General features: G+C 35.7%; 1 protein-coding gene across 2 annotated transcripts in view; it reads left to right on the top strand.

The window, feature by feature from the left end:
- Positions 1 to 15,133, top strand: part of LOC120627187 (protein bark beetle) — a 47,392-nt gene extending 32,259 nt beyond the window's left edge. The window contains exons 2-15 of one of the 2 annotated variants that reach the window (XM_039895044.1): positions 1,126 to 1,289; positions 1,428 to 7,642; positions 7,730 to 7,941; positions 8,023 to 8,158; positions 8,747 to 8,966; positions 9,195 to 9,320; positions 9,668 to 9,697; positions 9,927 to 10,055; positions 10,759 to 10,891; positions 12,018 to 12,219; positions 12,503 to 12,635; positions 12,723 to 12,843; positions 12,953 to 13,577; positions 14,024 to 15,133. In XM_039895044.1, coding sequence (XP_039750978.1) covers positions 1,126 to 1,289; positions 1,428 to 7,642; positions 7,730 to 7,941; positions 8,023 to 8,158; positions 8,747 to 8,966; positions 9,195 to 9,320; positions 9,668 to 9,697; positions 9,927 to 10,055; positions 10,759 to 10,891; positions 12,018 to 12,219; positions 12,503 to 12,635; positions 12,723 to 12,843; positions 12,953 to 13,577; positions 14,024 to 14,256 — 8,679 coding nt within the window. In that variant the 3' untranslated portion in view covers positions 14,257 to 15,133. The remainder of the gene's footprint in view (positions 1 to 1,125; positions 1,290 to 1,427; positions 7,643 to 7,729; positions 7,942 to 8,022; positions 8,159 to 8,746; positions 8,967 to 9,194; positions 9,321 to 9,667; positions 9,698 to 9,926; positions 10,056 to 10,758; positions 10,892 to 12,017; positions 12,220 to 12,502; positions 12,636 to 12,722; positions 12,844 to 12,952; positions 13,578 to 14,023) is intronic. The other variant, XM_039895045.1, reaches the window with a different exon arrangement.
- The last annotated feature ends 1,667 nt before the right edge of the window (positions 15,134 to 16,800 follow it).

Here is a 16,800-nt window from a genome sequence, read left to right as displayed (position 1 = left end):
TGGTAGGAGGTGTATCGAGCCATCGGGTTTTCGGGATATGGGAAGGACTTTTAACAACTTGGCTGTCCAGCGAGGAAATGTAGCGCCTATCATTTATAACACGCGGGCATTCCTAGTTTAGGCTAAAGAAAGCGTTTATCGTCAACCAGGTAAACAATTATGATGGTCATAACTTCTTAATAAATAATTGCAAAATTTTACTAGGTAGCTACTTATTGCACAGACTATTCATTGACAGTTCCGCAATTGGAACATTTCTTAACAATGAAATTGCAAAATGCTTTTTGCGTTAACACTTCAGCGAGACCCCGGTTTGATTAGGTGATGTAAACAGCGGGGGCGATTCGTATCGCGAATGGGCGGACGTGCAAAACGGACGTCGAAACGGGTTCCGTCGGCGTGTTTCTAAAAAATCTTAACAACAAAATAGATACAATACAAAGAAAAAATGCTTAATTATAACTCATGGTTCGAAATATGTTCGTTCGTGTCCATTTAGACAGACTCTGGACGATAGAAAGTCCCGATAATTATGAAGTGTTTATATTTCTTTAAAATAATTGTTTTATAAATATAACCTAAAATAAACTATTTAAAACTAAATAAAATCTAAAACGTCCTCGAAACCACCGCAGCGAGGCACAGTTCCTAAGATGCTGGCAGCATTGCCCCTTTGGATGGCCAAACTAATTCGTTGGCCAAGGTAACTGCCCGCTCTAGGATCACCGGTAGACTCGATAACCCTTTTCGATAATTCTTTTAAAAGGGCTCTTGCCTCCGGACCCCATGGTCCCAAAGTCTCTACTCCAAAAGGCACAAAAATGAAGCTGCTATCCAGGTTTTCATATTTACGCCTCTTGGCCTGCTCGGCGATGCTAGCAGCTGCACCTACCATTGACGAGGTGGCCTGGAAGTGTGATGCAGCTAGGGTATCTACACAAGTTGCATCCCACAGAAGTGACCTTCCAAGTGTTTATTAACTCTCATATTTATTCATACATATTTTTGATGACTTTTTGAAGAACCAAATGTTTCAAATCGGCCCAACCGCTTCACATTATTCTCCAGTAGTCTAAATATTTGATATATCAAGTATCTCTTAATATGTGTTGTTTATCTTTTCAGGGAGAACCTGGTAAAAACATAACGTTCACAAGCACAGAAGAACCACAGAAGCAACCGAGGCCATTTCCAGACATCCGACTTGTGGATGGACCGTCGATATTAGCAGGAAGAGTTCAACTCCGTCACAGAGGACAATGGAGATCTGTTTGTACAAATTCAAGAAAGTAAGTTCATCAACAAAACTTATTATGATTTATGGTTTATACAAATTTCTAGTAATAAATCGCAGTGTTCATTATTTTGTAGTAGAAATCCATTTTAGAAAACAAATAAATGATAGAAATTCACGTTTTCTTTTACAGTTGGACCATCAACGACATGGAAACGGCGTGCAGGCAATTAGGCTTCATGGGCGGAACGTTTTACAACTGGATGGATCGGCAGGCAGGCCGTCGGGCACGACTCTTACTCGAGGAACCCAAGTGTAAAGGCACTGAGTATGACCTCTTTCAATGCGACTGGAATTCGAGACAACTAGGATCTGGTGTTTGTGACTTTCACCCCGACCTCGGCATCCAATGCTTGCCACATCATGACGATAATGAGTTAGGACATTCAGGAATCCACTGGAGAGGCATACGATTCGAAAATGCAGTTTTTGAAAGGATTCTCACCGCCTCAAATACTCTCTACGTTCCAACATCTATGTCTAGACTAGTGCACGTTGCTATAAGAAATGCAGGAATGGGAAGAGATAACAATGCAACAAGTGCTTTAGACATAATAGGCGTACCACCAATGATGGTGGAAATAGAAGTATCAAACTCCGCATTCAATGCTATAAACGTCACCGCACCCAACGCTCCAATTATGATAAATAACTGCACAATACAAAACAATAGAGGTTACGGTGTATATGTTAATTCGACTTATGGCATGACAAAGATCGAGAATTGCCTGATTCACGACAATGGTGGGGACGGAGTCAAATACGTAGTACACGAAATGAATATAGACGAGAAGTTTGATCGTAGTGAAATATTCGACTTATGTACGCTCGCATCTACACCGAGCCAAACTTTTCCTATTCAGATGTCTATCGAGCAGTCGAGGTATTCAAATGCAGAAAGAGATTGCAACCAAAAGTTTTATACTCGATCCGATCATGTACTTACTCTCAGTTTTTTAAAGATAGTGACAAATAAAAATGATACCGGTGAAATTTTTGTTTACGATGGCTTATCAACAAATGATAAACTTTTGCTAACATTCAGTATTAGAAATAATACACGACCACAAAGTGTTACATCAACGAGAAGCCGAATGCACGTTAGATTCCATGCCAACACCAGAACTGATATTGTTGGCTTCCTGAGACTAACATCTGGAATCAGTAAAACTTACGATTTGAATGTTACAGACACAATAATTTCAGATAATAATGGTAGAGGTGTTGTAATAGAAAATCTTCGATCCCAAATTCATATTCACCGTACATCGATATCAAATAATAATCATGTTGCTGGCCTACAAGTAGTTAGTGGTGCTGGAGATGTGAACGTTACTGAAAGTAGAATATCATTCAATCAAGGTGACGGCGTCAATATTACTGTAACAGGCGGTAATCGAAATATCTCAAGAAGTACAATAAGCTCAAATCAAGGATATGGTATCGCTGTTTGGATAAACAACACTCAAGAAACCGAGTATGTGCCATTAAATCAAACAACAGTTGTTGAATATTCTGAAATATTTAAGAACCTTGAAGTAGGCATTTTACACGGAAACTTTTGTGGAGAGAGTTGGGTTAATGTTACAGGGAATTGGTTCAATGCAAGTGTCGAAAGCACAGTAGACATATCTACGTGCTGGAGATTAAATGATCCTATAAAACTGCTCAATTTACAGATAGGGCATAATAGATTCTATCAAAATCTACGGGTACCAATAAGAATTCAACCTGCGCTTAATGTCATTGGAAGAATTGAACAGAATTATTTTGAACAAGGTGATTATGGTGCTATTGCTATTTTGAATAGAATCAAAGGAATATACCTCGAAGAATTTGAGATGTTACCTGCAAGATTTCTTATACAGCATAATTATTTTTATGGTAACAAAGGACCTTTTGTGGTAAATCTTGGCCTATCGCCTTACAGTGATCTTCAATACATATTATTTTCTAGGAATTTTCTAAGAGATAATAAAATAAGGGAAACATTTGAACCAATAGAAGGCTTGTCTTCCAGACTTATTCCGAGAAGCCGGGTTGCAGCGACTATAGTTCTAGCTTCAAGTAATATTGATGTTTACAGAAATATAATAAATAATCCAGAAGCTCAATATGAAATAGGATCACATGTAGAGGATCAAAGTAAAATTCTCAATTGCACCTATAACTGGCTAGGATATGCTGAAGAAGAAAAAGTTTATAATAGATTATTTCATCGAAAAGATAGATATAATTTAGCGAAAATCATTTATATGCCTTATCTACTTCATAATAGCAATCCTGGTGCAACACAAATAAATTATAATTCACTCTATGTGCCTCAGTTTAACATTCCGGGTTCTTCAGTAGTCGGCGGTGAGGTGGAAGGAATAGAAATAATTAGACAAGGAGAATACGATGTAGATAAGGATATTAATATCCGTCCGGGTGGAAGGTTAATCTTACAATCTGGAGTCACATTGAAGTTTCCACCTGCAATAGGTATTATGGTTGCTGGTAAAATTGAAGCAAGAGGAAAAAGACCCAATGATATTGCGTTCACATTGAAAGAAGAATTCACTTTGACAAATGATAGTATCTATGAAATTGATTCCGAAATTGAACCTACCACACCAGGTTACCAGGAACCGATTGTGCCAATAAGACTTTTAGGTGGGAGAACACCTCACGAAGGAAGGTTGCAAGTTCGTATTGATGGTAAATGGGGAACAGTGTGTAATTATGGATGGAATATACAAAATGCAGCTTTAGTATGTAATCAAGTTGGCTTAGCTTTAAATCCAAGTGATTGGTTTTTGGAACCTATTGAAATACCAAGTGCTGGTATGACAGAAGATATTATTTTATCTAATGTGGATTGTACGGAATTTGATAACGATATAACCAAATGCAGAGCAGAAACAGTTGAAAGTTTTGAAAATTCTTGTACTCATGATAATGATGTCGGTGTAAGGTGCTATGAAACCAGTTGGGCGGGAGTCCGATTTAGCGTTATTGCCGAGAGAGCTGATTTACAATACGTAAGTATTGAAAAAGCAGGTCTTTTAGATTATTCATCTAACTCATTTAAACCTGCTCTCCAAATAGATTTTGCGCGACACAGTCTAGAAAGTGTTAAAGTTGCTAACAACTACGATGATGGACTAGGAATACTGTACTCCGATTTATATGGCGTTGATGCGATTAATACAGTGCGAAATTCTGAATTTAGTAATAACAGAGGTAGTGGAATAAGCTTAAAGCAGTTGGGTCTAAAAGTGTATAGCTCTATTATTGAGAATAATAATTTAGCGGGAATTACCCACAATCCACATATAACAGGACCCCAACAAAGAGAACTAGCAGGTTGGTTCAATTTGGATCCTGGGTTTAACATGGATGAATCTAATTATCGGCCAATAATGATACCCGAATATGAGACCGACATATCTTTAGTAAATGGAGAAACAAGACATATAGTTTTTACAAAACACTATGGTGAAAATATTGCAAAAACGTATAACATAAAATGCAACCCTGGATTCGTTCTTGGACTTCAACTGTTAAATCCAATACACAACTTCTCCACTGAAAGTATATGTATATACGATTCGCAAAACATTAACGAAGCCAGCGTTGTATGGTGTCTGGATCGTGATTTATCCACCTTTCCCACAACAAGTATAACTTTTGGAGTTGTATTAAAATACGAAAGTGGTTTAAGGGCTTTAGGCAATGTAGTGCTAGTAGTAACTGCAATTGAAGCGCCTATACAAAATGTTAGAAATAGAATTATAAGCGGCCCCATTCCAACCCTTCAAGTCGTTAATACAAAAATCAAAGGTAATACAAAAGGCATTAAAGCTTCATATTATAACCGCTTTTTAAATGAAATTGGTGACCACTTCTTACGCAAAGCTAATGAAACCATGAAAATATTTAACTGCGAAATATCACATAATACAGAAGAAGCAATTTATATCAATACACCTTTTTGGGATATTCATGAAAGCAACATAACAGAGATAACATTAATGATAAACAGCAGTCTGATCACAGACAATGGAAAAGGTATACATCATTTTGCCCGAGATTTAAGAAGCTCCAATAACTTATATCATTATGTAATGCAAGATAACACTTTTGAAAGAAATAAATATGGAGGCTTCGACATAAGTTTGCCATATGTCTGGAAATATAATGAAAACTTAACTCATTCGGTTTATTTGCATAACAACACTTGGCGTAATAATAACAAATTTGGATTTGTTATAGATGGGCATTTTGCCTTAGTTAACATAACGAAAAATAGTTTCACCGATAATAACTGCAAGACGGGTCTCATTTCTATTCGAGGAATGGAAAAGAAAATGAAAATAGATGGAAATTTAATAGAACGAAATAATGGACAGTTCATGGTGCAGTTTTTTATGGACAGTCAAAGTGAAATAATGGGATTTGTATACGCAGTCTTTGTGTATAATCAAGTTAAGAACAATAAATATGAAATGTTACTAAATCGTGGTGCATTAACGAGAAGTCTTGAACCTACATATGTTATAGGATTTAAGGGTATTCAGAAGATTAAAGTTACTAGAAATCTTTTTGGAAATAATGCTTTACAATATACGTTAGTAGCTGGTATTCGAACTGCTAAAATCAATAATTTGCTCGATGTTGTTGAAAACTGGTGGGGTAGTGCTGATGAAAAAGAAATAAGAAATCAAATATTTGACTTTGATGATTGGAATAATCACGCAGTTGCAACATATTTACCGTATTTACTCGAAGATAGTTTTGATTCTAGTGTGTCTGCAACGTTTAGTCCTGAAAGTACTGTTAACTTAGATGAACTTGGTGGACGATTGACATCAGATCTTACATTAGACGCGCGTATCACGCCTTACATAATTAAAGCAGATATAACAATAATGCCAGATGTTACTCTTACAATTAATCCTGGAGTTGTTATGGAATTCGCTCCAAATGTTGGTATACTTGTAATGGGCACCCTCCACGCACTTGGTCATAGTCAGTTACCAATTTTCATGAAATCTAAGTCATTATTTTCTAATGGGGAAGCCAGTAAAATGGAGAAAAGGGACACCAGCTGGTATTCGTCAAGACACCATAAACATAGACGGCAGTTAGAGACACTGATTGTTCAGGACTCTATTAGGTTATGTACTGGTAGAAACTGTTCTATCAGTGATGAAACTATGGAGCGAAAAAATGAAGGTTTCTTAGAATATTATAATAGAACTACATTACAGTGGGTCCCTATGTGCGATAATCGATTTACAGAACGAAATGCTCAAGTAGTGTGCCGAGAGCTAGGCTTTGATCCAATTAACGTATTTTTTGCACACGACAGACGAGTGGAATATCATAGTAATTCGCTCTCTCGTATATGGTCATGGCCCGAACCATTACAATGCGTTGGCACAGAAGAACATTATGAAGACTGCCCAATTCGTCTTAATGGTCAACTTTACGGACATCGGCATGAATGCAAATGGGATTCTGATTTTATATTTATTCATTGTGGTTCAAGAAATCTAGACGAAAATCTTGACTATTGGGGTGGAATAAGGTTTACTAATCCAGAGTTTGAATATTCTCTCTACGAACATAGAATTCATGATCACCATACACATGAGACCTTAAAAAAGGCTGAAAGTCAATTAAAGCACTTGCAAATTATTGGAGCGGGTATATTGCATAATGAAAAATCCCCTGCTATTCAAAGTGTCATAAAAAATCCAAGCATTGAAAATGTCAACATAAGTAAATGTGCACACCATGGCATTAATTTGATATCACCCACGGATACAATGAGTGTATCTTTCAACTCTATAAGTGATATATTAGGAGAAGGAGTCAGTGCTATATCTTTGAACGGCGAAGGTAGAGAGTCAGAAGAATCGAGCTTCACACCTTTAAGAGACCTGAACCTCCCTTATCATTTGTTTTCTATGATTGACATATGTGACAGTTCGAAAGTTATATCTGTAGAAGAAAGGGTACTTATTTATTACAAATACGACAACAATCCAGTAAACTGTGTAAAAATTTTCAAGAGCATGTTCAGAGTAAAGCCTTTTGGGTTTAGGCTGCTACAGTTCAATTTATTCAATCATACTCTTAACTATGGAAAACGAGATTCAATCACACTTTACGATGGAGACATTTACAATATAACAGCGCCTCAGATTGGCTATTTAGAAAATGGATCGACCAATGAAAAGAAGCTATTTAGAACCGAAAGCGCAAGTTTAAGTGTCAAACTGTTCGCCAACGGTGCTTCCGCAGTGCACGGATTTATTGCTGAAATTGTCACGCTCCCTATATCGGCTATTGGGTTTAGTAAGTATAACAACGTAACGTACTATTGTTTACTATTGACATTTGAACAATGAAGGTGTTTATTTTTTTCTATTTTAACTATTTCAGATCGTGACGTCCAGCATAATATATCAAACACAGAATTTATCTATAATCGCGATGGTGCTATCACATATCAATCTGTTGGAGAAGTCAATCCTTTAGTGGCCATCTCTAGGAATGAGATCTCTCATAACTGCCTTAAACTTTACGGAAATTTTACAACATGCCAAGCTGCTGTAAGAGTAGATGTACAGAACACACAAACTTTAGTTTTTAGAGTAAGTTATATCGGTGAAACTGCTTTGATGAGACTAAATATTATTCTTATATGGAAATTCAATAGACACATTTCGTTTCAGAACAATTTAGTGCGCCATAACGTTGGTGGATTACTAGTCAGAGCCGATTCAAGAAGCTCAGCAACTTCACTACGCGGTTGGATTCACAACAACTTATTTTTGTCAAACCACGACCTCCCATGTCTTAAAGTTGAAGGTAAATTCTACTCTGTACTATTCATAACTTGTTGTTTCTCATACTATTAGAGCGCTGATTTCATAATATCTCGATACATTAACTTAAAAAACGTGGTTGAGATGCTGGCAGCATTGCTCCTTTGAATGGCCAAACTAATTCGTTGTCCAAGGTAACTCCCTCCATCCAAACGTCCCTTTCTAGGATCAACGGTAGACCGTCAGGTTCCAAAGTCTCTACTCCAAAAGGTACAAAAATGAAACTGCTATCAAGTTTTCATATTTACGCCTCTTGGCCTGCTGGGTACTGGTAGCAGCCGCACCCTTCATTGACGAGGTGACACACGTTGCATGCCACACAAGTTACCTTCCCAGCATCCATGGAACGAGCGTCATACCATCAGGCCTCTTGCCATCGTACCGCGCCCAACCAATAGGTTCTAATACACCTGAAAATGGGTAATTTTAAGTAGAGTAAATAAGATCTATACTTTAGATTGCATTGCAGATATTTTCTTAATTCATCAAATCTTATTTAATCGACTCGCCGTCCTTCTTCTGGCATTTTTTGGTGGGTCCAATATTTTAACCTATTGCTCTTTATATTTAGGACGTCAATCGTCGCCGTACCAAGAAGTAACAATCTATCGTAATTATTTTACCCGAAACCGAGCGAACTATACAGACATCATTGTGCTTCGCCAAGTGGTATCAAATTTCACGCATAACTACGTACACCGAAATACTGGGCTCAGGATTTTGGAAGTGTCTGGATTCCACAAAGTGCGCTTGCCGATCTACCAAACGACATCACATAATGGTTTTTATAGGTGAGCTACTACTAAAAATATACAGGGATGTTTTATCTCACATATTCGAATATAAATTTATTGTTAATTCGTAACATTGTTATAAAAGTAATTTTCCAAATTTCCGAAACCTAATCACGGATTTTTGAGCAGGGACGTTGTACTTCTCTAGCTAGGTTTTCGGTTTGCTTTGTTTCTTCCTCTGCATGACTAAACGTGTTTTCAAATTTAGATTGTATCTTTTTTCAGAAATTATGCCTTAGATCGTGATGGTAGGGCCACAGTAGTGGCCGGAACAGCTGGCCAGCATTACGTTGATAACATCTTCTTTAACCCCGACAACGATTACGAGATGATTACTGTCAACAGATCCATGTAAGTTATCTACAGATATGTGCCATTTATTTAAGTTATGGATTTTTATTTTTTACATTGATATTATACGATTTTTGATACAGCTATTGAGCATTCGGTGAATTATATTTATGTGTAGACATTGGTGGAAGCTTTGCATGATCGTTCAATTTTTACAGGGTTTAAAGGGTTATCTTGCTCGTTTAAGAAATAGTAAAACTTCGGTATCATAATGAGGTATTTTATTGTTATAAGAGGGTTATTTCAAGGCTCTCTACTTTCAGATATGGATTAAATAGATTATTTTAACCCTTTTAAATTAAATTAATAAATTGCATGTTTTTTTTGCATGGCTGGCCGGACCATAGCTTTGTCGATTTTAACCCAAACCATATGAGGTAAGCCTGCGTTAAATATATGCTAATTAATGATTATTTTATAAGAAACTCAATTAAAACGATGCCTATTGAATTGAATTGGGTTTTGGGACCTAATTTAGGACTAGAATTTAAATAGGATTAGCTTAATCCTTATTTTTAGACAGATAAATGAACAACATTAAATATAAAAGATCACTTACTAAACGCTGTAAGGAGCATGTTAAATATGTTATTATAAATATTTTAGCGCACTCGACTTATGGCGTACACGTATAGACGCGAAACATAACTACTGGAGTTACAACGAAAGCCTTGCTGTAGCGGGCCGTATCAGAGACCAGTCAGACAACCCTTTGCTACTTGAAGTGGATTATAGGTAGGTTAAAAATCATCTTTTTTGTCATAATCTCTTTAAGTATCCACTCTTGGAGCTTGGTTAAAGCTGTGATTTCTATCTTGTACAAGAACGAGCTTTCATGTTATTAAGCTGATGGAAAGTTCTACTCCTGTAGTGCTCATAATTGGTGTCAGATAAAGCGATGATTTCATGATTTCTCGATACATTTACCTCAAAAACTTCATTGTACCAATTTAGAAGAAAAAGAAGAAGAAGAAACACTTTATTGCACGTAAACACACAGGAAAAGAAACATTAAGGAGTATACAGTAAACAATGTAGATGCAAAGGCGGCCTTATTGCTGTGAGCAATACCTTACAGGCAACCTTTGTAGAAAGGAGAGATTTAGATTTCAAAGACACAGACATTATCAAGTTTTATAACCAGAATGCCTCCTAATTATATGCCAAACTGCTATATTTCTGACAAAGAAAATGATCCTTGTTGTCTGTAGCCTGTATGACACCCACCCCGATCAAGAATCGTCCGTCTTTCACTTAAAATAATATGACCACTGAGGCTTAGTAGTGCGTTTCACCTTGTTAAATCTTACTAAGTAAAGGTTCTTATATAAGTAAAGAAAACTTCCTCGATATTTTTCAAGAAATGTCTTTGTTATGTCAAGAAAAAGTTTGACTATAGCTGCGACAGATCGATTTATAAATTGTATTTTGTTTATAGGCCATACTACATGAACAATCAGACTGTGTTGGGAGGAGGGAAGTGCCCACCAGGATGGGATCCAGTAGCCGGAACCTGCTATATGTACGTGGGTGCTCCCATGACATATGAAGAGGCGAGGCTTTTCTGCTTGGTGAGTAACTGAGTAATCAGGCAATCTTTGGGTATGGTATTAAGTTAAAACTGTACTTATATCAAAATTATCGAAGGTAGAGAAATTATTCAAATTTAAAAACAAGATATCGTTGTTTGATCGAAAATTTTATAAATAAATAAAGTCTCAGGGAGTATAAATTGGCACTAATCTTATAAAAATACTAGACGTGCCATGCGGCTTCGCCCGCGTAATTTTGGGAGGCAGCCTACTGCTACATAGGCTACACTCTACACCGATAGCCATAGGTATATGAGATTTTGATATTTTTTTATCCTACGTAATTTGTTTTTTTCAATGAAAAGTATACTATGTTACTTCTAATACCTCCAACAATATGTATAAAAAGTTTCATGAAGTTTCAGTAATTTCCGTGTGAAAGCGTAACAAACAAACTTACATTCATAATTTTAGTAGGGATAGGTATGTTTTACGTCAGTATCTTAGTATGCCTCGTAAATTTAAAGAGAGTAAGTATAAAAAAACTTAAATACACGAACTACTTGTTTTTTGTATTGGATGTAAACTTTGATATCATAACCACTAGTTACCACTCCAAATCCGAATCTGTCATCCCATTTCATAAGAATGTGTGTATGTTTAAATGGTAATCTTATATCTTTAAACGAGCAATTCTTGTATATATATAATTGGAATCTCGGAATCGGCTCCAACGATTTTCATGAAATTTAGTATACAGGGGGTGTCGGGGGCGATAAATCGATCAAGCTAGGATTCATTTTTAGAAAATGTCATTTTATTTGTGTTTTCCGGTAATAACCCATTTGGTGCAGACGAAGTTGCACGGGTCAGTTAGTATGTATTTATGTTTATATATTGGTGTATATATATATATATATATATATATATATATATATGTAAATATATTATAAATATAAGTATTGCTCTATCCCGTTTTATGTTATATGTTTCTTCAACCAAAGCTTGTCTGGAGGAGAACGCTTCAAGCGATAAGGCCGCCTTTGCGCACATATTTTGTATTTTCTTTTGTTTTATTAACCTAGCTTTCTATTTGTATGTGCAATAAAAACTTCTTCTTCTTTTTCTTCTTAAATCTGGATTATAATTTGAATTTAATTTACAGTCTGACAACTCTTCCATGCCATACGTGACCGGTAACTACGACGTACTCTACGAATTCATACAACGTCAGAACCAATGGTTTCAATATGGAGACAGGGTGTGGGTTAATCATATCGACTATGTCACTCAGTGCACGTCTTTCGCTTTCTCAAATGTTGAGATTACGGATTGTAATCAGAAGAACACTTTCATCTGTGAAATCGGTGAGTTTCTTTCATTATTTTATTATTTACACACTTTATAAAATTACTGTAACATTTCTAAGAGATGGTTCTGAACTATATGTAAGTCGAATTTATACCGATATTGGTTTATTAATATTAAATTAATATTATCTCAAGATTCCTTCCTTTCATCCATATATCTTTTGCCAACTGAAAATGTTTTCCAAATAACTGATTCCTAGGAAAAGAAAGTCTTTTACTTAACTTGCCCCTGCAATTTTTGATCACTTGAAATTTTACATTAAGGGTATGTTTCTTCTAGATCCAAAGATAACTATCGATCCGATGTCGTGGCGTGGAGATACATTAGCCGTGGCATTCGTTGGAGTACTTATTGCAGCGGTTGTTTTAGTCGGGGCTGCACTTATCTGCTGGTATTCCAAATCAAAGCACAGGTACGTTTTTGTAATTCCTCATCATAGTATGTTTTTGGTTTTTAATACTATGGTCTATGACCTTATCTCTAATCTATTTTTTATCAGACATCTTCAACGATTGGAACGACGAAACTCTATTAGACAATCCCTACACTCTGTCCGCTCGATCGGCAGCATTAATGGAGGATTCCCTGATACGCCTTACAGAAGGAAAATGACCCAAATGGTAAGTTACATTTTTCTGTGCAGATTCCTTTTTACGGTGACAATTATTTGTATTTTGTGAAACAGCCTCTGAGACTTTGCTTTGCTGATAAACTCTATGTTTACTTCAGAGTACCCGCTCAACCGATACTCTAACAAAAGGCTCGGACTACAGAAAGATGCTCGCGTCCACAGCGTCTATGGAGTCAATGGAAAAAAGTCAGTTCAACTCCTCCATAGAAGACACCCAGAGCTTTGACATTTACGAGGCGCATAACCCAAATAATATCATCCAACTGAAGCACAGCACATTCAACAAGAAACCAGCTTCACCAGAATACAGTGTACCACAGAACGTAAAGTATGACCTGGCGTATAAAAACGAAGGTTACAGAGAGAATTCCGGTGCAAGCGCTGCACCGTCTATGAATACTGTCGCCACTGAGGAATTACCTATTATACATCATCCAGGTGGTTTAACATCCCCACAGGATGATGATACGTTGTCGCCAACTAGCGATTCACAATATTTTACCTCGGATACTCTACCTTTGAGAGGTATCGATAAATCGGATGATCCGATATTCTTCAAACAGGAATTAGAGAGGGAGGGGAAGATATTTGGGCCATATGGAGCGCCGAATCATGGCGGGCAGCCGAAGTTATCGTTCTTGATGGAGTTGAGACAAAAGTTGCCGGAACAACCTCAACCTGGAGCTATGCCAACGACTACGTTTGGACAGAGGAATGTTACAGGTATGTGTGTGTTTGGTTAAAGATTTTACATTAATCTAATTTAATTATATCACTTTACTCATCTGCCACGGAAACTTCGCACGACGCTAAGTGGGTTTTGACCTCAACAAAGATAATATGTTAGTTGTAAACGATCTTCGTACCTACTTCTAAAGTAACCGACAAGTTGAGTTCCAAGTTTTTCTAACTGACTTATTTAGTAGTTATTATCCATGACTGTCTCATTTTACAGGCGTGCAATATCTTCTCTCTTGATGCGGACATAGTATTATAAATAAAATATATTATATTAGTTGGGTAATACTTAGGATGGCGCGGGCGGTTTGTTTTACCTTTTGGGAGTTAGGTACTAGGTAGCATAGTTGCTGAATTTATTTCTTCGTTATTTCTGTTGTGATCAATTTTTTTTAAACGTGGAGTTCTAATGTATTATTTTCACTTTACAGATGAACCTCAATACTATGACGATAGATTACCAAGTCCACTACAAACACCAGATTATCCTTACGACACTTCTCCACACTCTTCCCCTGACCTCTCATATCCCTCCGACTTCCACTCTCGCTCACGATCCGAAGCATTACTAGAAACGAATTTCGATTTCGAGGACTCGCAAATGAACCCTCCAATCTCAGAAGACAGCCGATCTCATAGTCAACCCTTGGAAACTGCTATGTAGGGACTAATAAAATAACCAAAAATCTATTTTAATCGTTATTTTCTAGCAACAGGGTCGAATATTGAATAAAATGTAAAATATGACGTCATCTTTCAATTTGTTTGAAAAGGGTAAGTAGTAAAGATTATTTTACCCTAATTGCCGCGTTTAAAGATTATATTATTTTTAAAACCACCGTCATAGTAATGTCAAATAACCGTCTACCAGTGTGGCCTTTATATTAAACAAATTATATATATATATTTTTGAAATATTTACTTTATTTAAATAGGATTAATGTATTATAGCCATTGACATAAATAATACATTCTTTGTATATTGTCTATTGTAATTTTGCCTGATATTTAGATTTTAAGTAATGAAATGTAACTAGGTAAACATAAGTTAAGGGTGCATTCAAATTAGCCGCAATGTCCCAGCAAACAACAGCGTAGCGCTGTCTTAAGAGTCAAGTATACTCGTATACTTAAATATTTTTGTTATATTTTTTACCTACAATGCTTTAGCTTTTGGTAGAAGGAAATTGAAAATCAGAAATACCGGGTTTGCGACTCTGGTCGTATCAGGTGATGTAAGATCAATTTTTTTACACGGTATAGTTTTATATGCGAAAGTGACTCCTCGATTGCTAGTAAGCAAATTTTGTACTAAGGCTAGGTACGGACCTTGAGTTTAGGAATCAGTTCTCAGTAGTTCTCAGTTCTAGACAGAAGTTAGGTAATTTGGCCGATATAATTAGTGTGAACGTATCGAGCCCTATTATTCTCACTAGTATTTGACAGAAGGCCGACTGGCGCAGTGGGCAGCGACCGAGTCCGTGGCCTTGGGTTCGATTCCTATAGCTGGAACATGTTCGTGTGATGAACATGAAATCAATGCCTGGGTGTTTATCTGTTTATTATAAGTACATATTTATGATTAATATCAGTCATCTTAGTACCCATAACACAAGTTACGCTTACCTTAGGGCTAGGGTGTATTGTCGTAGTATATTTATTTATATTAAAAAAAAAATAAGCCCGCCATTATTATAACATCGAGGTTCTATAGCAAAGAGAGACATACGTCTAGCTGTGGCTGCAGCGAGCATTATGAAAAGGTACAGCGGTTAATTTAAATGCATTCCATACGATGAAAAGACTGAAAACGTCTTACAATTACTGCACTCTTGCATTTATCTACACTTATGTATTTCTATTTAATACTTTTCTTTATTTTTCTAAAAGTTATTTATTCTTTTTTTTCTTTGTTTGTCGTTTTTCTTAAGGTCTGAATTGCTTCAAACTCTTTATAATATTTCTAAAGCTAAGGCCAAACCACGGCGACCTATCAACGTCCGCGATGGCAAAAGGACCAATCAAAAGGTGCGCTGGTTAGAGCTGATTTTGCGATTGGTAACTCGGAAGTTAATATTTAACGCGGGCGCGGTCTGCTACAAGCGCTGCTAATTCTAAAATAAAAAATAGTATAGGACTGAGGACGTTCAAGTAGAGAACACGATCTCATTAATTGACATAGTTATTTGTCGATATCTGTATAATTTTATCGATTTTATACATTGTTACCATATAGAAAACAACAAACATTTAGTATTTTTATTGTAACTAATTATTAACAATGTTTTTCATCGTTATATTGTCAAGGTTATAAATATGTTTAGTTTTTATTGAAATTAAGTAGTTTAAGTATAAATTTATAAAATGTTCATTTACTATATATTTACAACAAAATTTATGACAAATTGGTAAGCATAAATGAATAAAAATTAATTTAATATTTTGTAATTGTATGTCCGTCCTTATTATGTAATGTATTAGATAGATAAATAAAAAATAGTTTTACAACTTTTTAATTATTTATGAATTTTCTACTTTAAAAAATAACTTTTGAAGCTATGCACCTAGCAATATATTGTAAACTTATTTTTCTTTTAAATTTTATTCTATATTTGTGTTATTTTCTTTATTTATAGAACAACGCAATGTAATTTATCAAAACTATTTCTACAGTTGTAAATATTATAACCGATCTATTTTCAACCACGCTTTAATTGTAAAACGTACAAAACTAGACAAATTAAAAAGAAATATTGAAAAATAAAAGTTTAATATTTTGGTATAGTTGTAATTTTAATCCCTTTTGACAATGATAAACAGCCTTATTGGTCTAGTGAAATCTTATGAATATTTAGTAATGTTACGATAGGCATGATGATAAACTGCCCTATGATGTTCGGACGTATGAATGAATGAATAAGTTAGCCTATCTTATTTTTACAGAAATTAATGGTTTCGTTGATGTAAAACAAAAGAAATGTTTAAAAAAAACCCTTTAAAACGCTTGCAGTAAGTTGTTCCATAGCTAAAGATTTTAGTATTGAAGACACAAAACTGATCATCTTACCGTTTGTAATTACAAATACATACCTACCTACTATACACAAATAACGAGTGCAAAGATTTTCGTACAAAATTATTACGTTTATATAGACGTGACGTCTGTGGCGTTTCACCTGTCAATTTTTATTTATTAAAAAAAAATACC

The sequence above is a fragment of the Pararge aegeria genome, chromosome 11 (assembly GCF_905163445.1).
Source record: "Pararge aegeria chromosome 11, ilParAegt1.1, whole genome shotgun sequence".
Classification (NCBI taxonomy): domain Eukaryota; kingdom Metazoa; phylum Arthropoda; class Insecta; order Lepidoptera; family Nymphalidae; genus Pararge; species Pararge aegeria.
Note: the sequence above shows the minus strand (reverse complement) of the source record. Positions and strands in the feature narration are given on the sequence as shown.